This window comes from Rhea americana, unplaced genomic scaffold (genome assembly GCF_003343005.1).
Source record: "Rhea americana isolate MKP2758 unplaced genomic scaffold, rheAme1 scaffold_90, whole genome shotgun sequence".
NCBI lineage: Eukaryota > Metazoa > Chordata > Aves > Rheiformes > Rheidae > Rhea > Rhea americana.
This window is the reverse complement of record NW_028187089.1, coordinates 2,039,064-2,061,524: the sequence shown is the minus strand read 5'-3', so window position 1 is coordinate 2,061,524 and position 22,461 is coordinate 2,039,064. Positions and strand designations below refer to the sequence as shown.

At 42.6% G+C, this 22,461-nt stretch overlaps 1 protein-coding gene across 3 annotated transcripts; it reads left to right on the top strand.

Annotated features, from left to right (window-relative positions):
* The first annotated feature begins 5 nt into the window (after positions 1-5).
* Positions 6-22,339, top strand: VAMP7 (vesicle associated membrane protein 7). 3 transcript variants are annotated; one of them, XM_085324310.1, is made up of 8 exons: positions 6-76; positions 5,390-5,548; positions 8,682-8,739; positions 9,365-9,502; positions 14,350-14,440; positions 15,076-15,143; positions 17,908-18,000; positions 18,670-22,339. In XM_085324310.1, the coding sequence occupies exons 2-8, from the start codon at positions 5,403-5,405 to the stop codon at positions 18,736-18,738; spliced, it is 663 nt and encodes a 220-aa protein (XP_085180436.1). In that variant the 5' UTR covers positions 6-76; positions 5,390-5,402; the 3' UTR covers positions 18,739-22,339. The 3 variants fall into 3 exon arrangements, with proteins under 3 accessions (XP_085180436.1, XP_085180437.1, XP_085180438.1); XM_085324311.1 differs by lacking the exon at positions 6-76 and adding an exon at positions 421-637; XM_085324312.1 differs by lacking the exon at positions 6-76 and adding an exon at positions 646-5,265.
* Positions 22,340-22,461: the final 122 nt, after the last annotated feature.

Sequence of the window (22,461 nt, the reverse complement as noted above, 5' to 3'; positions counted from 1 at the left end):
CGGGGCGGGCGCAGGGCAGATAAGAGGGCGGCGGGCGGAGGCGCCTGCGAGCGCGGCGCCCTGTCCGCGCTGGGCGGTGAGCGGGGCCGGGGGTGGGGGAAAGGCCCGGCCCGGCCCCCGCCTCGCGGGGTGGAGGGGCTGCAGTCGGGTCGGAGCGGAGCCCGCCGGGGAGGCCCTGGGCGCGTCACGGGGCCGCGCTGCGCCCCGCCCGGCCTAGGCCCCGTGAGCGAGGCGGGGGCCGGCGGGCGGCGCCTCCCGTCCCGTCCCGTCCCGTCCCGTCGCGGGGCCGCGAGGGGAGCTGCCCCAGCGGCTGCCCCTTGCGGTGAACCGCCCCCGGGGTGCGCGCTGCTGGTGCAGCTCAGCTCCTGGGCTCGGGAGCGCCTTGAAGGCTGGGCGCTGGTGAATAGCGTGCAGCCGTGCGTGTGCCAGGAGGCCGGGGCGGGGGGGGGGCGGCCGGTGCTCATCCTCGGGGCTGCACCTCACCCTGTTAGCGAGCTGCGGTCCTAGYGGTTCTTTACTGCTCTTGTCAAACATGTGATGTTGCCTTCCGGAAAAGGTCACGGGCCTGGAAGAGAAATTGGTTTAGTCTTGGCTAATGACTTGTCTTCCCAGTGATGAACCAGAAGAGATAGCTGGAGTAAGCTGTGTGTGTAGAGAAACTAATCTTCTGTTAAATTAGTGCATGAAACMTGTGCTTTGTGGGCTTGAAATGAACAAATAAGCTCTTGGATGAATGGTTGGGAGACMCCCAAGCTATTTTTAAAAAGGAAGAAAAGAAATAATAACTTGGAGAAGCCAAGAAAGGGTTAAAGGGAAGTATAGACTGCTTTCTGATGGAGTCACTGTATTTAAATGATTTTTTTTATTATTTATTGCAGCCAGGCAGTTTGCAAGTTGCAGAGTTGCAACACCTAAACTTTTCTCAAGTTTAAAGCCAGTAGTAATGTGAGGCCCCTTCTGTACAGTGTGTTTCTGGAAATATAAGCAGTAACTTCCTCCAGCACTTAGTACTGAAGCTTTGAATGTTTTGGTCAGAAGCACTGGTGAGTCCCCTCTTGCTGGTAAGGGCAGCACTGCACAGTGATAGAGAATGGGTGCAGTTTCTATGGGTTGACTTCTTACCTAAGCATCTCAGCTACCATCAGACAGTTTATTCTTGGTCTTCAGTAAAGTCAGAACAACAAACATGTTCTGATTCTTCATTTCACTTGAAAAYGATAGGCTACCTGATGCTTTGGGCACAGCTTTAAGGAGGTTTGGGGGTCTGTTGTTTTCTGGGTGGGGATGAGGAATACAGCTTTTTTTCCCCTTCCCTTTCCCACCAGCCTTGGAGCATTTTGATGCAAGGCCTGCCTGGGATTTCTGAGTGAGTTCAAATTGTCCTTTAGGAAGGCTTGCTCATGGTTATTTTCAGCCACTAAGTATCATAAGTTTAAACAGACACTGYGATTTCTAGGTTATATGGAGAGGTGAAGTAGTTTATTTCAATKGATATAATTTTGGACTTATTTGTAACTTCTGAGGAAAGATGTTCTCTAGCAGCTTAATAGACTTTATTTTTTGTAGGAAGAGATGCTTATGTTATYTTTTAGAGCTGGATGAGACACTGCTTAGAGAGAAATATGCTYATTAGTCTGTTTTACTTCATTTAATCTACTTCCAGTGAAGCTGAGAGAAAGGAAGCTGTTGGCTACTCAGTAAGGCTGAGAACTGAATTCAGCCAGCTGCTTTCTCTGCTGATGCAGGATTGCAGGGCCAATTTACTGATCTTTTGGTGAAGTTGTCTGGATTAGCTTCTAAAGTCTCAGCTGGCATCATCTTTCTTGTGTCCTGTTGGTAACAGCCCTGTAGAACTCTTAACTTGCCAATAAGAGTTCTGCAAATAGCCTTAACTGAAAGGATGGAGATTCTTAAAAGTTGTGGCAGCGACTTCAGAATCCTCCATTTGAACTTAGAGGTTTTTCATTTCAAGAATTAAGGTATCTGCGTGCTKGTGTGGGCTCTGTAGTTCTGTGATTACTTGCTGTTTGGCAAACTGCTGATCCTTCACAGATGATGGGTACCTGTGTTTTTTTTCCCTGTGGGATTTTTATAACAAATGGTCTTTTATATTGGTCCTCTTTGATTTCTGTGTGAAAAGACTGGTTTCTTGATTTGTCAATCACCTGATTGCTTGAGAGGCTTAATCATATTTGTTTATCCTTGGCTGTGTCAATGTGTGGTATAACATTAGGTCACTATTCTAGTTAAGTTGCTGGACTGGCCAAAACATTGCAGACTACCTCAGGGGCTCTGATCAGACAGTTTTATTAACTTCTCTTGTTTCGGTTAGTATTGCTGCAGACCAGTGTGCTGTTGTAATCCTTGTTGCAAATACTTAGGCTTGTGCTCCCTAGCAGTTCCTTGCTGGTAGAAGAAGCACTGYTGATAGCTCCTGAAGAGTTTAGTACTCTGCTGAAGAGGTGTTGAGTGAGTAGAAAACAAAATGAAGTATATTTTGTGTAGTTCACGCTTCTGGCTTTAATTATTTACAAGAATTTAGAGGACGTAAAGGACAGGTGAACAGTTTGAACTTGTATAGACTTAGTTGTGGGTAGCTGTGACACTTATGCTCCTTTTCCTCCACAGATATTATTTATTTTTTGAAGGAAAGATGCTTGTGCTCTTTCCCTGTGTCCTTATTAGATGGAAGAATAAGCTGCTGTCTCTTTAATCAGGAGAAACCAGCAACAGTTACATAGCAGCTGTATGCTTTTGGAGGCTGTGAGGTTCTTTTTGCAAGATCAGAATCAGCTGCTGGGCTGCTCTTGTCTCTGGTGTGATAAGCCTTTAACTTSAGTTATGCAAGGTCTAACTTTGTTTCATATTTGTCTATAAACTTGTTGGATCTGTTTGGCTTGGCTTCTCTTCTGCTTCAACTTATTCACGTAAAGGTGGTTCCTTCAGGAAGGTTCCAAGAAACTATTTATTTCTTTATGGCTTAGTTTGGAGTAATCCCTACTTCTGTTTATTTCCTTATCCAGATGCTCAGATTTGACCCACAGTGCTGTGTATATCAGCTTTCACTCTTTTCAGGGTGGTGGAGGGAGAGCTGTGATTACTGATTTATTCAGCTTGTGTTTAATTAAAGCTAGGTGAGTCTTGGCATAGAGCACTGAAGTCAGGCTTGTCTGTCTTTAGCAATGTGCTTTGGAGAGCTGGGAGTAGCTTAAGACCAAAAGCAGYAAAATATCCCTGGAATCGGACTACTTTTTCTCCTCTGCTGTCAGCTTGTGGCTGCTACAGCAACTTAAAAGTACTGTGTCCACTTCCTCCTTCAGTGGAAGGATATTAGAGCACAGGAGTATCTGTGCTCAGTCAAGCAGTGCAAAGCAGCACAAGGGAGACTTCCCCTGTCCTTGGTAGAAAGGGCACGTGAACAGGTCTGAAGAGTGCCAGCTTTAAGCTGGGAGGAAGTGAAAGAAGAAAATGTGTTTGAAGGGGACTGCTGCTGAGTGCTCTGGTGCTTCCTTCCGCCCTTTGGTTAGATGCTCTTCTGTTGTCTGACCAGTCAGAAAGAGTGAAGGAGAACAACTTGTCTGAGAATTTGTCTGAATGGTATGAGGCTTTGTGTTCTTTCTTCCCTCTTACTATTGCTGTGATCTGCCCCCGTCAGCTGTCTTTCTGGAGGTTTGGTTGGGTCTTCTACTCTGAAGCAGTGTCCTTTGAGAGCTTTTATTACGCTCTCTGCTTTACTTGTGAGATTAATTCTTTACCTTCTCTTCCCTTTTGTAATGCCAGTTCTGAATACCTCAGTGCTCTCACATAGCTCTGAGTTAGAAGTTGTGGCACAGTCGTGGAGTGTCTTCTGAGTAAGTCCGTAAGTTTATTCTTTTGCCTTGTTGAGCTCTTGTGCCTCTGGGAAGTTGTCTGACCACTGGCCAAGCCTGAAGCTGTCAAGTTCTGCCTGATTTAAAAAGAACCGTGAGTGTTACAGCAGTGAAGACAGTGCAGTAGCGACTGTATTGTAACTTCATGGTCTTGTTAACAGTTCTGCACTTCCTAYTTCACCTTTTCCTTTATTGCTGTGTTTTTTATTGCTGTATTGTACATCAGATTAAATTGAAAGATCTTCAGGAAGATCTGTCTGTGCAGTGCTTGGTAGGATTGGCTGTTGGTACAGAATGCCTTACTAAGATCAAGAAGTCATTTCGATCAATGCCAAATGGGTAGAAAGTCTGACTGGGCGACGTCTGTATTTGTGGGCTTTCTGCAAGCAGTCTTTGGATCTTAAAGCTAAACCATTGCTTTGCTGCTGTTGTGTTGATCTGTAGAGAAGCTTCCAAGTTACTCAGCTGCATTGAAATAGCTGTATAATCTCCCAGCTAGAATGTGGAGGTTTCTAGACACAAAACAAGATAGGCAGTATCAACTGCAAAGTAAAAAATAAGATTTTCTTGCAGGGTCAGAAGTCTAAGTCTTCTCTAAGCAGAAAAGAGGCTTATGGATATACAGAAATTGAGCAGATATCACAACTGCAACCTGACATGTGGTTTTGCATTTTAAATCTTGAATTTGTGAGCAGATTAATGTGATGCCTGAGATGATTAAATGTGCCCTCTATATGATAGCATGCATTTTTTTCCATCTCTGGAGACTTTACAGAACTCCACCCCTCAAGCCCTTGTGTTCGGTAATCTGTGYAGTTTGATACATATGCGAGAATGTCACTTTGTGTAAACAATGTATGACTGTAGATAATCAGTTTGCAAATGTGCAGTCTTGCTTTGAAAAATGCAGATTATGTACTTTTACAGAAGTCTTAGAACAATGCACACTCGGTAATATCTCTAGACCATAAGAAGTGGATGTATATGGTGTGACTCTAAGCAGGTGGTGGCTTTTCTACTTCAGTTTTAAGAGTGTCTTAGTTCTGATTACCATCAAACTGAAGTCATGTGTTATGGATGTTGGACGTGTCTGTATAATTAATTCCTGTTAACATACTTGCAAGACAGTTGCTTTCTTTCTGGACTGTAGCTTGCTGGCTGCAGGCGATTTCTTCAAAGAGAAGCAAGCAAAATCTGAAGGGTCAGAAGAGCTGAAAATATACTAATACTTAAAAATCCAGATTTCTGTAGATGAATCTAGTTATGGGATCACTGACTGCAGGACACCTTGTAGTTACAAAAAACACCTTCTAGAGGTTAGTGCAGAGGTTAGTGTCACCCTGAACATGACCTAAAAGAGGAAGTGAGAGAACAGGAAGATGGCTTGCTGATAATGGTAAAAGTATTGAATGTGTTTATGCCTCTATCTTATTATGCTGGGAATTGAGAGAATACAATTAAGACTGTAAAACATTCTCTGCCAAATAATACAAGTCTAACACTTTTTTAATTAATTCCAGATAGTGTGAAGCCATGGCTATCCTGTTTGCTGTTGTTGCAAGGGGCACCACCATCCTTGCCAAACATGCCTGGTGTGGAGGAAACTTCCTGGAGGTGACAGAGCAGATTCTGTCCAAGATACCATCTGAAAACAACAAACTGACCTATTCTCATGGAAAGTGAGTAATGCTTCTCTGGAAATAGGAGGAAAGATTTGAACATACAATGGGAGTCTAGCCTGCTTTAGTTCTTTACAACACATTTAGATGTTAGTATACTGACTGCACATGCAGTAGCTCAATAGCTACTTACTTCCCCAGATTTTGCAAGATAACTAAGACTTGAGTTAAAGTAGTAAGTGTTGAAATGAAGTCAAATTTTCTAACTGGATACAGTTTCCAAAATGAATTGGAAAACGTTCTGCTATGGACGTTGGAAGCTATTGGAGTTCTTGATGGGTTCTTGCAATTTGGCTTGTGGAGTCTTTACTGGCTTTTGAGGCTCRGACATAGCTTTGGGCAAAGATGTTGCCTCTCTCAGATTACTTGTGGTTCTTCTAAAATAAGTCATGTTGCCATATATCTTGTAGAGTGACCCTGAGCTACCACAAATCCAGTCAGACAGAAGCATTTTTTCCCAGGCTTTTACAGATCTCTGAGTAGTCCTGATCAAAGTGGATGAAATGATAGCTTTAATATAGCATCTCTTGAGACTATACCAACTTGCCACACAAGTGTGCTGGTGTGCAAATTAAAAGAACTGTGGAAGGAAGAGTAATTTAGAAGTCTTGGATTCCACTTCAGCTCTGATTTCGGAATTAGCATTGTGGTTGGGTTCTMAATGTTGTTCAACCTGTTGTGTTAAAAAGCTGTTTTGCTGCCTTAGGATTTRAAAACATATAATACTTGTCTACTTCACTGACAAGAACTTGGATGTAAAAATGCTGTTGATGGATAGTCTTCCTGCACCTTTCCCTGGTTTGGGAGTGCTAAGAATCCCTGAGAAGTTTTACGAAGAGGCTGCCTGCTTCATGGTTTAAGCTTCTCTGGATGCTGGTTGGTTTTTTTTGTTYGTTTTTTTGTTTTTTGTTTTTTTTCCCTAGTGTATTTTAAGGGCATGGTAGTCTTCTGCTTTATATCTTTTCCTTGAATATATTCAGCTAACTACAGAGTTGAGTTTTAGGAGTGCTATAGTGCATTTTTATAGATGAAAATTTGAGTTGTGATAGAGGCTATTGCTCTTTGGGAGCACTGAGAGGCAGTAATGTGTGTTTACGCTTGCAAAGCATTCTATGGATGAAATGTACTATTTTGCTCATTACTAAATGTTTCCACAACAAATGTGGCAAAAAGATCACTGCTGTTCATAATGTTTCTTCTGGTCTGCACAGTGTTCCTAGAATATACTGGTGGTGTTCTGCAGCTCTGGACATTAAGCTTAGCATAGAGCACTTCTGCTAAAACTAGTGTCTTCTGACAAGTTTCCTATTGGTGTTTGCTGTCCAAATGCTTAGAAACTATCTTTTTTGTTAGAATATGTCTGTCCAGCCTTCCCTCTGGAAGAGGTGAAGAAAAAGTTCCCAGAGTTCATCTATCTGGGAAGGGGRTTAGATACTTATGCACATGCATGCACACTTTGGAGCAGGAATTGTCTTCCTGCTGTGRGAAAGCAAGGTTTTAACTTGCAGAATGCCCTTCTCTCTCCCTACACCCAACTGCGATGCCTGGAGAGGTAATTGAAACTGAGAAGCTGAGTGAGCTCAGAGTTGTTCTTCCTGCCTGTATGATTTCAGGGATCTTTCTGCCTTGCCAGGGCCCCAGCCTATAGGTTAGAAATTTACCCTGTTACCTGCATGTCTAGTACTGTTGCTTTAATTCTGTAACGTGGGGGTGGGAAGGAACTTGAATTTGTACTCTATTTAACAAATGCTTTTAGGAAGACTTCCTGAGTCTTTATAAAATCTCCAAGCAAAACTAGCCCTCTGGCATCTGGAGTTCTTGGGGATATTCTGTCTCTGCTGTTTAGGTTCTTCCACATATCCCTGGGTATCCTTTCAGATGGTTTCTGATAAGCTTTTCTTCCTTCCAGGAAGGAGTGGCAATAGTTGTAGATAAGGAGGCTTTCTCATGAGAACAGACCTTTGAGACAGCAAGTTATACTTTTCAACGTCCTCTTGAGCCTTAATTCAAGTATTCAGTTACCTGTATAATGCTAAGCCTGAGTTCGAAAACTGCTGCACAAAACTATTGCTCTGGTCTGTACAAAGCAATTACTGTGCAGCGTGTATGTTAGCTTGCTTTTATCCTGGAGTTTGTAAAATGGTCCTCATGCTTACTAGGAAACTTCTGGAGGTCTGCAAATCTCAAAGTGAGCAGACATACGGTGCTTTTGAAGTATTCGTGTGGTCTTTTTTGCAACTTCTATTCTGTCCTGATGTACTAGCCAGAAGAATACCTCAGTGACTTGAGTGTCAAATAGTGGGACAATATAAGAAAAGGGCAACWGCTAAGTTGAGTTGAGCTAAAATACTTGCATCAGTTCTGGTTTGGGTTTATCTGTGTCTGAGTTGAGGCTGTTTACTTTGAGGAGAGGCCATTGGTTTGAACTGGTTTGGACTGTTTTCTCTCAGGATAGTAGCATTTAACTATCATCTGTGTTCTGTTGACACAATCAGTCATCTTTCTGAATGGTTAACCTAGCTGTGTGCTTTGAGCCAGTTTAATGTGATTATTGTTCTAATTCATTTTGTGGTCTGGTTGGTCTTTTATCACTTCTGCGATGAAAACAAAGGCAGTTCAACGCTGCAGTCATACAAACAAGACTAAAGAAGCAAGCTACTGTATGAACAAGGTTTATCAAAGTATTAATGTTGTCAATCCCTGCAGCTGCAGATAATGTTGCACGTTGACTAGTGTATGGATGCTTGTATACTCATAGGTTAGCATGAATGTTATCCCTGGGATCCCCATCAGGACTTTTGTTTCTACAAGTAAGTAGCTGGTGGAATGTGGAACTGAAGTCACCTCGGAATTAATGTCCCATAAAGCTATTGCTAAATCTGGAATATCTGAGTGACTTGAGGCCAGTGATTCTTTAACGAGTAGGTGGTCTCTCTTCCAATATAGCTCACAGGAATCCAGATGCACCTGAGCAAAGATGGTTGGGCATCACTTATGGCATCTACATGATTTCCTGTATGGTAACTGGAATTTGGTCCTCTACTTCTTAGCCTTTAAGGCCTCACAGAGAGTAGTGCCTTCTACAAGATTAGTCGTGTGGCAGCTCCAAATGGCTTGTCCTTTCTCTTTGCAGTTACCTGTTTCATTACATTTGCCAAGACAGGATTATATACCTCTGCATCACAGATGATGTAAGTATTTTGGTACAGCTCTTGCCCACAGAGGCTCTCTGCAAGTGTTAGCTTTTTTTTAGAATCTGTGTCAGTGAAAATCAGTAATGGGTGCTAATCTGAGATTCCTTTTTTTTTTCCATTGAAGCTACTGCATGTAATTGATACAAACAAGAACACACCTCCAGAGTCTAAGCCTGAAACTCAAATGCTTTTGAATAGTTAGCTTTGAGATTAAGCTCTTATTTTGGCATAGTCTCTCAGCAGTCCCAGTACAGTAAAATCTATATGTAGTGATTAGTCTTTAATCATCAGKTGAAGATGGGCAGTACTCCTCAATTCTGGAAGTGTTGAAGGAAAAACTTTTCCCTCCCTTGAGAGATGTAGGATTAGTACACAGTATACTCCAATAATGTCTGCTGCCAGTGAATGTCCAGGAAGCTGGGATTAAAATCTGTTTGCCATTAAAACCACAAGATAAGCAGTTCAGTCTGTTATGCACAGCATGCCTGTTGAGAACTGATAATCAGTTTCTCTAAAATTGGCTACATACTCTCTACGTTTCGTTATCTAACAGCCCTGTGTCTTGACGTAGTTCTAGCTAACTCTAGTGATGTTTGGTGTGAATGTGCTCTCTTTCTTCCAGGACTTTGAACGATCTAGAGCCTTCAACTTCCTGAATGAAATAAAGAAGAGGTTTCAGACTACATATGGCTCAAGAGCGCAGACAGCCCTTCCATATGCTATGAACAGCGAGTTCTCGAGTGTCTTAGCTGCCCAGCTGGTGAGATCTGTTGTGAAACAATTTCTCTAATAACCCAGACTTCTTCTCATAAAGTCTACTTGTATTTTTCTCATTTAGAACCCAAGTGCCAAGCTGAGTCTAGATATAAAGCAGGGGGAGCTGGTGGTTTTCCGCCCAAACTTTGCCTRGAGCTGAGCCACTTCATTGCTTCAGTAGTGAAAATGGTTTGGGATTAATAGTGAATGCACTCCCTGTTCAAACCAGGGAGCTGCAAAGCTGTACTGTGAACTTATGTATTGATGATGGTATGTGTTCCATGTGTGTAGCAAGTTAGATTCCTTGTACTTCCAGAATCTCTGCTTGTGGAACAGCTGAACTTAAGGGAACTTACCTCTTGAGGGAATCGAATGCTGTCTTCACCTTCCTGCAGACTGATGCCCTGCCCCCTTTCAGTTGAGATTAAATCTTAAAGATAACATTTGAAGTCTCAAACCTAGTTCCAGGTTGACTGCCCAGTCCAGTTTAACATAACTGTCTTGCAGATCTGGATAAAAGCATAGTGTTACTTCTGTTAAACTGAATTTCAAGACTTCRGTATTTAGTAATCACAAACTGCCTCTTGCTGCTTCTTCCCCTCTTACTTCATAGTAATTTCAGTGGCAAACTGGAGTGTAATAGAGTGTGCTTGTGGTGCTACTTACTGTTCAGGAGGGAAGAAAACTGGGTTAAATTCCAGGCAGGTACTGTATGTGGAACCATGATAGACTCCCCAGCTGTCTTGCACAGCTTCCAAGTATTTCCATTCCTAAGATAAGAACTCAGGACGATAAATGAATTGTCAGTTATGTCATACTATCAGAGTTGARATTTGACCTGGACCTGCCCATCCTCTTTCCCCCCCTCCAAATATTTCACTGTCAACTAATTGTTTTTGATTGAGGCTGTAATGGTGCTTATGATGATGCTGGATTCTGACTCTGTAGTCTTTGCAAGAATGGCTCTGTTGCTTCACCAGTGTGGTTGCATTCTGGAAACAAGTAATGAGCTGGTACAGGGACAGGCTGATGTTCTGGCTGAGTTGTAGCAACAGCCATCTTCTGTGGTGTCAAAGGCAGTGATCTGTCCAAGGTTTCCCTTTGGCAGTGCGGCGTGTTAGCTCACAGTAGGTGGGATGGAGTGGCTCTGCTGTCCTGATGTGATCAGACTTGTGTCGTCTGACACAACGGACTAATAGCTCAATTAAAGCTGTGTTGTAAATGTCRTCATTATGGTATGTACCATAATGATGCCATAATGCAAATACTGTAAATCTTTTTAAGAAATTTCCAGATTTCAGAACACTTTAGCTAATCTGGATCCCTTCTTGGATTTCTGAAGGAGAAGGTGGGCTGGGCTAAATCAATATCAGACTTAAGTGCTGAGGAGCTACCTGCTCACTTTGTTACAGGAATCTGATACAGCAAAACTGCTTTGCTCACTGCTTATGTTTGAGATGTGACAAGGCACAGAGCTGCCAGACAGGAGAAATTAAAATAAAGTTGTATTGCTTTCTGTCTTGTATTCACAGCAATGCAAGAATACAGATGGATAAAGCTTCTGGGGTATGTCAGTGTGCACCATAGACTTTGCATACGGCCCTTTATGAAGTGAGATGAGATGTATTTCAGACAGTTGTTAATGCACTGTTGACTTGATGTGTAACCTGAGTACACTCAGGAGTCTGCAGACAGCATGCTGCCCTGCTTCAGTGAGGTTTTTTGTGTGTGGTTTTATGGAGAAGACGAGGAAGAAAGGCAGAAGGCCGTTGCCCCAGCACTGGGACTGGACTGCTGTTTAAATACAAGCTCTTAATGCAGTGAGAATATTGTGGTTTGCATTTCTCCTTGGTGCTTGGACTGTTGTGCTGTAATTTCAGTACCTGCAAGGAAAATAGGCCTGTGGAAAAGGACAGGCCTGTTCCTGGCTGCKAGCTGTAATGTCACATTAAGCAAAGTCAGATAGAAAATAGAGGAGGAATAAAAAACTGCCCTGTGACTCACGATCAAATCTTCATTACTGTGCAAGATCTAGAGCCTGCATAGTCCCCAGGAAAGTGTTTTGAACTCTATTTAMAATTTGAGTCATATTCTTGAAGTCCTTCATTGACTCCAAAGTTAATCTCATAATTACCTGAACAACATTAAATTTCTTGACCACCTTTAAATTAAATGTAAGATGGCCTTGGGATATTGGCTTTTGGGGCTTTTACGCAGGTTGTATTTGAGGCAGCTACAATCTGAGCTGTACATATGATGCAGCTGGTTCTTMATTTGCTCCATTATGGCTAGTGAGCATGTTAGTGCTGTTACCACTCTTCACAGATGGCTTGGCTTTTTACCTGGTCTACTGAAAATGACAGGTTTGATATTCCAGGTGTGGGCTTAGAGGTCTTCTGCTGCTGGTGACCATGAGCATGCATGCKCCTTCCTGTGAGTGAGGAAACTGCAAGCTTTATAACACTCCAACAGTAATAATTGTATTTTGAGGTGTAGGGTGAAGTCAGGAGTTGGGGTGGGGGAGAAAACTAGGGGAAGAGAAAGAAGCACTTGCATTTGCACTGTTTCTGCTGGATGTGTATATTGGTCAAAGTTAGTTCGGTCAGATGACCGCCAGAGGAAGCGGTGACTTATTGGAGGTGACTTGGAGCTCAGAGTTGCGCTTAGTTCACTGCAGAGACTGTTCCTTGGCTTACGCAGCAGACAAAGCAATGAATAACAATGTCAGCGTGGGTCCAGAAGGGCCCAAAGGATTGTGCATAATAAATTAGATTAGGACCAAGACTTTTCAGTCTCCACCAGACTTTGATATGCAGAAATTGAAACCATATGAAGTGATGACTTGTCAAAATGTGAACGATTCAGTGGCTGGAGCGAGCTTAAATTGCCTTATCAGAACAGCCAGGCAGTCTTCAAAGCCATGGTGTGATATTCTGCTAAAAATCCCAAGTCTTTCCATTTCTTAAAGCACTCTGAGTAGAGCTGGCTACCTTTTAGCTCTTGCATATTGATAGAAATCCAGGCATCGGCTAACAAGTCAAGCAATGACAAAGCTGTTCTCTGAAATGGCTTTAAAATTTGCTGAGATTAGAGCCCTGCTGATCAGACGTTTCATGTAGTGCAAGAACAGGATTTATCTAGATGATTCCTGTAACTCCAGTTTAACTAGTGACAGTGAGCATGGAGGAAGAGATCATCTAGCAGTTCTGAGACCATGCTACTATTCAAGTGCATCATAGGTCATGCTGAAAGAGGGTTGAATTTCCAATAAAACTGATGACTAGCTTTAACATGCCAGTTCTGAAACTGTTANTGTTAAAAAAAAAAAAAAAAAAAAACACACTGAGTACAAAGTTCAAAGAAGCTGTTGCTTTCATTAAAGTGAAAGTCTCTACTGCTCTAACAGCATTTATATACTCATATTCCATGTTGTCAGAAATGGATGCAACGGAACTGATTCAGGAAAAAAAAATGGTGCAAGTAGTCACTTGGGTGATCATGATGTACAAACACTTAATCTGGTCCTGGCCCCTGTTCTCACCAAGTCTCTTCTGACTGTTATTAAAACACAGATGCTCCAGGAAGGTCTCYACCAGATGTGAATACAGTGGCTACAAGTGCAGAACAAAGCAAAAGCTTAACTCTGAGTTTTGCTAGAGACCTATATCCCTGGATGAAGGCCACTTGAAGAGAGCAAGACAGTAGAGTACTGATGAGAGATGCTTGACCAGAAAAGGCCTATGCTGAGCAATAACTTAATCAGTCCTTTACTAGTAGAACTTATTCAATACTGGCTTTATCTCAGTTTGCTTCCTTTGATTCTGTAGCTGATTGTAAGGCTCCTCACAACCTGGGAATGTTGGCTAGTACTACCTCCACTTACCAACCTGAACCATGTAATTGCCTGAGATTYGTTTGCACAGGAAGAACAGTTCTTGACCAACTTCTCTTCTCTGAAGAGAAGAGAGTTTAAGGGAGAGGAGTCACAGTAAYGTCTGTGTTAGCTTTCTTCTGTGAGGTTACAGAACAGAGTGGGTTATAATGTAGGTATCTGACAAGCAGGCAGATGAGCTTAACTGATACAGAAMTTGAGCAAATCACATCACTGGGGCATCTGCCTCTCTTTCCACTTGCTRTAATGCACCAGAGGGACTGAATTACCTGCGAAGCTATTTAAGTACAGGCTGTAGCTGGACGGTTGTTTCCTTCCAGGTGGATCTAGTCTAGGTATATCTCCCTAGGTTAGCCTAGTATGCATCAGCCTGACTCCTGACCATCTCAGACGTTGCCTGGTTTGGTGTTTCCASTTCATGGGCCCTGCTCAACTTTGCCAAGGTTCCCTCTTAACATTCTCATAATAGAGATACCTGCATTCTGTCTTTGTTGTGAAATTATGGGACTCTTAATATGTTTTAGTGATAAGTTGAGAAGATTGTGAAGAGCTTTTAACTTTTTGAAGGCAACAGTGATGCGTGAGAACTGGAGTGACTGTAGCCCGGGGATTTAGTGACTCACATCCAGCAAGTAGTCCTAACTGTCCTTTGCTGTGCACTGCTGCCAATTGCTTAAACTTTAAAAGTGACCATTGGTTCTGGGTGCTCTGGAAGCTGTAGATACATGGCTAATGTGCAGCTTCTGCACTGCAGGAGCAGATGGGCATGTGTGACCAGAAAGTGACCTGGAACTTGCTTCTGAGTCTCCTACCCACTTCTAAATACCTCAAGTACCTTGAAATCTCGAACTTGTGGCTTCTGTGCCGATCTGTAGTGACTACGAATCCCCCCTTTTTATCCTCTTAAGGTCYTCCTATGCCAGGGATCCCTGCATTCACTGACTGTTTGTTTGTTACAGAAATACCATTCGGAGAGCAAGGGTACTGACCAGGTGGCAGAGACGCAAGCCCAAGTCGATGAACTTAAAGGAATCATGGTTCGGAACATAGGTATTTGGGGCTTTTGTCATGCATGCAGAGTTCCTTCAGGCCTGGGATGGCAGTCCTGCAGGGAGAGTTATCAGGAGCACAGCTGATGAGTCTAGCCTGATGCCTTCATGTAATAAAAAAAAGGGATAGGGGGTTACTGACACGTAAATATATCATGGTACATATAAAAGCTCTGAGTTTGCAAGCTGCTACTTGTGCCACCCTCAACTAAATTCAACACATAGGGGTGAGGAGCGACATTTGTGAACTTCCACAGCCTGGTAGGATGCAATGTGCTTCAGGCTTGGTCTCTTTGTCACTTTGGCCTGATGAGAACTGCTGTGAGGAGAATGCTACTTGGTAACTCAGTCTGTCAGATAGGACTCTGAATTCAAGTTTGGACAAGTCTGCTCACCTGAAACAGAAGGCTAGATCTGGAATTGATTGACATTGAATGAGACATTTCCCAAAATGTGGCCTGGGTGACATGAGACTGTTCCTTAAGTGCTGTTGCCTGGTAAAATCTGAAAGGCTGATGACAATTTTAAGTAACAAAGCCTGTTGCCAAGGGCTTCTGGCTTACATTTGGACTTGGGTAATGGAAGTAGCCCTTTGCACTGGGATTCTACCTACTGATCTGGATTCTTCTTTTCCAGACCTAGTGGCACAAAGAGGGGAGAAGCTGGAGTTGCTGATTGATAAAACAGAAAATCTTGTGGATTCGGTAAGTTGGGGGAAGAGCTTAAAATAGTAGTACTACATCAGTTATGTTGGTGAGCAGTGGATGCCAAGACTCAGCGCTAGAGGTCCTTGCAAACAGAGCAGACACTGAAGCACCTAGATCCAAGCATAAGACTACTGTGTCAAACAAGTCCTGTCTTATGGCTCCTTCCATGCAGGTGTTTAAACAAGCTGCATCCTAGTCTTGCAGCTTCTTAATAGAATGATAAAAGGCTTCCCATGCATTTTGCTCCCTATCCTTCCAGTGTTGATATGATTGTGAGTGGCTGCTAATACTAGGATGCACAGCTGGCAAAATGCTGTGTTCMCAGGGACCAGCTCAGCTGGCTTCCAGCTACTTTTAAAAACCTCTGTCAACTAGCCTGTTTGCTACAACCAACRTCTGGGCTACCACATTGCCTGTGGAAACTGGTGGGTTTTTTGAGGGGTGTGGTGGGGGTTTTTTTTTTGTTTGTTGTGGCATAGCAAAGGGGAAAAACCATTCTTATTAAGGAATTGTAGGAAGCTAAGGAACATAATTAAAACTTCTGAAGTCAGCTTGACACAGATGAACTGGAAACCTTTTAACCTGCAGTGCTGCTCTCTTAASCAAGAAGAGAAAGTGCAGATGATAAAAATACTCCTTGAAGCTCTAGAACCTAGGGAGTCTAGGTGGAACAAATCAGCTCTTTTTAAGGGACAAAAGATTGAAGTTTGTTTTAGTTAAAATGTAAATTGAGTTTTGTATTTGCTATCTAGTGAAGTGGCCTGTACTCTGGAATCTTTTTTCTTTTGAACCTCTAGAGCTGACTAAGCATCTTCCTTCACAGAATCCTGGCTTGGTGCCTAATGCCTTTGGCACCTGGCCCTTGGAAGGCAATCTTGAACCCATTGAACTGCCTGTATACCTTCCATGGGGCTTGTGGAGATCTAAGCATCTTTGAGCTSGCAAAAAATATTCATGCTTGAGAGTTGCAATAGAGATGCCTGAACTACTCAGTAGGGAATACTGTCCTCCAGCTATCAGGTTTTTAAACAAGGCTTCAGGCAGGCAAGTTTGCTTACTGAAGCTCCAGAGGCTTCTTCCTGAAGCATGTGCCTACACCTATTCTTAGGGMAGGGGTGGAGGCTGATCTGAACAGGCCCACTTGTTTCTCTGCCAAAATGGAGTTGAAAGAGRAAGTGCTACCTCTTTCCTGCTAGTCTCGCTGTTATCCAGGTAATTTGAAACCTTGTAAACCAGGCATGGTAGGTGGTTCTTAGTGCTTTCTCAGGTGGTGGCAATATTAGGCCTTAGGAAAAAGCACCTGGAATCCCTTCAGCAGTAAGGCTGGAGTCATATGTACTGTTCTAGGGAATGTTTGTTCTTAGAAACCATGCAGAAAATAAATGTGCTTCTAGTCTGAATTTTTTCATAGCCTGATGTTGAGAGCATCTACAAGGCAATTAAATCCTCCCAGAGACAATTGCAAGGATTTTCTTTTGGGAGAGAGGATTTAAGATAGCTACATCAAGCAAAGCTASTAGCTTGTCCTCTGGAGGATAGGGTGGAAGAATCTGGACTGAGATGTGTAGTATGCTGTTACRTTCTCTGAACTAGGATAATTGGGTGTAAGTATTCAGCAATCTGCTCCCACATTTAGGAAACTGCACAGCTGAGCAAGAGAAGTGCTTCCAAACTTCAGACAGGGACTGAGCCTGAGAGTCTGCTTTAAGTGAAAAATGCAGYTTTTAGTAATGCAGTTCTGTCTGGTGTGACCTTGTCTGAAGTAGTCTGGAGGGGTGGTAGAGAATATGCCACAGAACTTGGAAGTAACCAGCAGAGYGTGCTGTTGAGTTGGCCTGACCTGGATCTTGCAGCCTTTCTCTGGGCAGTTACCTCATTGCATAAGCTGTTCAGGGAGAGCATGTGGAAAAYAGTTGCACTAATACTTAGGAGCCTGGTGGATGTTTGAGGTCACTTGGTGACCAAAGCCTGTTTTGAATGGGGGAAATTACAGGAGACAGAAAAGACTGTCAGAACAGGACAAGCACAAGCTTACCATAAAGAACAGCAAGCCCAAATACTGAGACATATTCTAGTATTAAAGGGCTTGTCATCTTAACCCCCAGTGGAGCYACTGTTAGAAAGTAGAAATATGAGCTGCCTTATGCTAGCAGGTATATTTACAGTAGTAAAGTTGTGTGTAATGCTTTTGTTGTTGGTTGTTAGATCAGTAGTTCCCTAAATATTACCATACACTTCGATTCCCAAAAGTTTGCAATTTAAATGAGTAGTCAAAGGTTCCTTTAAGGTAGACTAATCCTTGTGAGCAGCCAACAGACTTAGTGATGTCCTGCGTTTAGTTTTTTGTGTGTGTAAGGCTTTGGGAAGGCATAAAGCCAAGCTGCTACTGGACTTATTCTTACGCCTCATCTTTACCTTGCCCCTAAAAGTAGCATAGGAAATGCCTATTCWGTTTTATATTACTGTAACTGCAGGARCTAATCTCTCTGGAGGAGAGAACTGTAGCAGGTCAGCATGTTCTTATTCAAAAAAAAAGAGGGGGGGGGATGCAAGTGCCTAGTTGACTGAGTGAAGTCACCCACCTGTTAGTGACATTATTGCCTGCTTAGGCTACTGGGGAGGTAGTGCTGGCAAAGACTCTGTTCTTCCTCCATCTAGCTTCTTGGGATGCAGCCTCCTTTGCAACAGGTTCAGGTATTAAATAGTTCTACCTGTCTTTTTTTCTTTTTTTTTTTTTTTTTTTTTTTTTTTTTTTTTGTAGTCAGTCACCTTCAAAACTACCAGCAGGAACCTTGCTAGAGCCATGTGTATGAAGAATCTCAAGCTTACCATCATAATCATCATTGTATCAATTGTAAGTATGGAGTACAGTAACTTACCTCTTAAGGCTTAAATATCTGAAAATGCCAGTAATATTACTGTCTTTAGTAATAAAACGCAGTCAGCTGTAACCCTGGATCAGTCTTGGCTCCAAAACAAGTGTGTTGATGGTTTTGTGTGAAGTGAGGAGACAGGCTGCCTGGCACAGTGACCCTTGCTTGCTAAGGCAATAGGAAAAACATTCCAGGAAACTCTTCCTAGCCTCTAAGCACCTGTCAGGGACAGCTGCCTTGCTAACTCCAATAGAAGTGATGACACTGAGTTCATGGTTACTCTGTAATGGCTTTTTAGGCTGTAGTCCTATTGGTATCCTGTTACTTAGCTTGGAAGTAGCTCTTTCATGTGATGGTGTGCCTCAAACCTGCAATAAATGTGAACGGCGAAAGCATCCAAGGGTGCTGAATTGTAATTGTAAGGTAGTTTGTCACTACTGGGCCCTCTGGATTTTGCTGGAGGACAGTTCTCGTTCCTGTTTTGTGCAGGGATGTGGAGGAACAGGCTATGGTGTGCTATAGGGCATTCAGTAAGCTATTTAGGATGTTGAAAGTGGAGTTTCCAAACCTGTCTTGATTGCCAGACTAAATTGGTAGTTGAATAATAGAGGTATAATGCTCTGCTGAGGTCAACTGTTTTCTTTTTCCAGGTTATCATCTATATTATTGTATCAGCTGCTTGTGGTGGGCTTGCATGGCCAAGCTGTGTGCAGAAGTAATTGGAGGCAACTGGTGCTGGTCAGTTGAAGATGAGAATCACAGGAGTGTGAAGAATCAACCTACAGAATAACTCTTAATCTTTCACTACTGACACCTTCTCATTCTTCCATCCCTCCTGGACTTCAGACTTTTTTTGCCTTACCAACCCAAACAGGCCCAACTGGTCCCTGCTTCTGTGCAGCTGTAACCTCAAGAATGGGCTGTTTTAAATTACTTGAAGGAATTTTTTTGTTCTTCTGTCCAAACTACAGCCTTCTCAGCTGGGTGGGCAGTACAGCCAGCTCTGAAGTGTGCGCATGCTTGCCCATATGTACATGCAGCTTTGCACTTCCATGTGAATGTGTTAAGTGGACAACAGTATTACTAGCAGCTGTCCTACTGATGAAGATTGTCTTGAGAGTAGTTCAGGGTGGGTTGAGCCCAGCTAATGGGGGAGGGAAGAGATGGGATGTGAGTGGATTTCTTTCTTACAAATGTAAGAGATCCAGCTGTCTCTCCCATGCACCCCGGCTGTATGTGGCAGTGTATAGCCCTTCTGTAGTGTTCAACAGCCCAAAGTTACCAGTGCAATATTGGTAGTAACAAAAAGGCTTTGGGTAGAAGCTTGTGCTCTAAGATGCAAGTGCTGCTTCTGTATGAAATCTCCCTTTTCCTGGAGGTCGTTCTGCAGTTGGTAGGAGAAGGTGTTTTGTCACCTCAACACTTGGCCTCTTTCATCCTCACTGCCTCCTCCTTAATTTGTAGCTGAATCCTTACAGTCAAGGAGATGGTTGCATATGGTTAAGGCTGCAATAATGTATCTGCTTTGTCACATCTCATTTCTCTTTATTTTGAGGGTGAACTAAAATTGATACTAATGTAATCACTTGTTGGGGTACAACTGGGAGCCAGTCTGATCTGGCTTGATAAGGTGTCAGGTATCACCTGCTTGTTTTTGTGCTGAAGGTTTGTGCTAAAAACCTAGTACAGAGAAGGGACAGCACACTGGAGTTGATGCACAGTTACTTTTTCTGTTGGTCTGGTGAGTTACTTTTTCAGAGGACCTTGCAACTGTTTCTTAAAGAAATAAACCTCCAAGGCTAATAATAACCAAATGTAGGTCTGGGTCCCCTGATGGTATGCTGCTATTGGAACATGGGGCAAAAATTCTGACTGCTTTGGTTAGTGTCCACAGATTGTGGACACCTTATTTCTGTCCTATCAGCCCTGGGAAAGAAGGGCTGCACAAGGAAGTAGGGCACCATGGTAGTTTGAGGTCCTGGTTGTCTGGATCAGAAGCTGTTGTTGCTTGGAGGGTGTGAGTGGCTTACAGACTTTTAAGTCTTATGTCTTAAGGCTCATTTTCAAGATGCAAAATGGAAACAACTGAAATCTGATGAAAGCATCAGTGATCTAATAAGGAGCTGCATCTTTTTGGCCCAGAGAAGTAACTTGCTTCTAATGGTGGATAGAAGCTGTGCAGACATAGGAAAGGGAGGCTTAATTCAGTGGCTAAACTCTTGCTCTTGGTTGGTGTCAGGTAATCTTGACTCCACATAAGTGTTCATGCAACTTCTTTCCTTATGTGGGTTCTCTGAGCTGTGTGACATGGGCTTGTAGGGCAATGAAATAAAATTGCTGCTCTTCCATATCCTTTTCTTGGTGTGTGCTACACTGACTCTGGAGTTTCCAGGCAGATGCTGGCTGAAGAGTACCCATGTAAGCCTGTGCTACTTGAATTTGTCTTCTAGGCTACAATTCAAAAAAATAGTCAGATCATGATATCCAAAAAGTCAGTGACTTTTTTGATCAGCATTATGGTCACTTGCATCTCTCTATTTTGTTAGTCCAATGTACAGCTCATAGAAAGACTCCAGTCCTCTTGAAATGGCTTATCTGGAAAAGGATGTGGAAGACAATCATCTTTATTTTTTCCTTGTTACTCATACAGCCACCCACAGCTCAGTGTACAATTGTGCATGTTTTAGGGACTGTTGCTGTGTTCATTTCTATAATTTGTCTTATGTACAACACTTTTTAAAGAAAATAATTCCTCTCCTTTTAAATGATGCACTGAGGCATTAGTGTAAAACAAAGTTAACCTGGTTTAAATAAAATTACTGTAGAGAAAGCAGCTTTCCTTAGTTTTGTGAAAGCTTATCTTCTGCTAGATGTAGACTGCCAGTAGGAACTAGTCTCTCTTGGCTAGGGCTCCAAAGCAGTTGGTTGCTGTGGGCATGGGACTCTATAACAATGCAGGTCCAAGCTTGGTATCACCCAGCAAGGCTTCTGGAGGAGTCACCTGTAGAAAGTCTGCTTTCAAGTACCATTACCACAAATCTGTCAACAGTGTTGGTGTGTTGTTGTTTTGTGTGTGTGTGTGTGTGTGTTTTTTTTTTTTTAAGGCTTGATGCAGGTGCTAGTCTGTCATGACTTTCTTGAGAAGGGAAAATCTTTTCTTCTCCCCTTCATGAATTCATAGCATCTGTAAGTGCCTTAGAGGGCTGCTGAATCTGTCTGGGGACAGTTGCCAACTTGCTCAGAGTGCTTGTAGGGGTGGAAAGAACACAAAACACAAGTGATGGCAACATTCCTGCTGCTCAGTGCAGGTGAACTAGTCCAATAAGAATCTGCACTGAGTAAGAGTTGCTATTAGTAGAAGTCAAATGAACATCTATGAACTTTGTTTTGAAGGAAACTTTCAGTGGCATTAGAGAGCTAAATCTACTAGGAGTCCCTTCTTCCTTCAGTCTTATCTCAGAACACTTTCTGTGGGTGTACACCATACCATGCCAGAGTGACGATGGCAGCACTGCCTGAGCTTACCATCTTGCACTACGGAGTCTCTGTAAAAGCTTTCTAGCCTTTCACCTACCTCAGGAATGTTAAATGCTTATGTATGTAGTATAAGGTGTTTGGGAGTAAGCTCATGCATTAGTATGAGAGGGTTAGATTTCCTTTTAAACTTGCAGAAACTGTTCAAATTCAGTTGATYGTTATCTCCAATCTAGGTAAAAGAGAACATGCATTGTAATGGCATATCTTTTAGGGCTTAAGCTGATACAGAATAAAARAGTGCAAAGGATGATCACCTAATATGAAAACGGCTTAGAGAATGAAAGCGTCTGTAACTTGAATTAACATTCTATTAGTCTGGTTACTCTTTTTGGTGCTTCATACTTCTGATCTGTAGACCAGAAGCCAAAGAGTTGACCCTGTTCTGAAAAGGGATAACCATCTTCAAGTACTGGCATTTTTTATAAAACATACTGATTAAGGCCCTGGTTAACCACCTTACTTGCTTTTGTGTGAGCCTCTGGTCCATCTGAAAACATGTGCATCTTTGAATCTGCATCTTTATAGATAGATAGTCATCCTGCAACTCTTCCTAGAAAATTAGAATACAATCTTAAGCTATTAAAGCTTATCAGATGTGTGATAAACATCTTGTATTACTTGAAAGTYTTATTCTTCACCTACCATGAAATGTGATTAAAGTAAATAACAGCTGTCAATGTTAGGAGGCTGCAGAAGACTACACTGCATTTAAAATGCAGGCATGTTCTTGCTCTCTGCATACTGACCAAAATAAAGACAAGATTTCTTGAAGGATTGCAAAAATCTGACTAGTCATTTATCTATGCATGGGAAAGGTAAATGTCTGCTCAGGGTAACTAGGTAGCAGCTTTTCCCCTGGAGAGAAGTATTAGAACAACAAATCCCAAAGTGTCTCTACAAGGGAA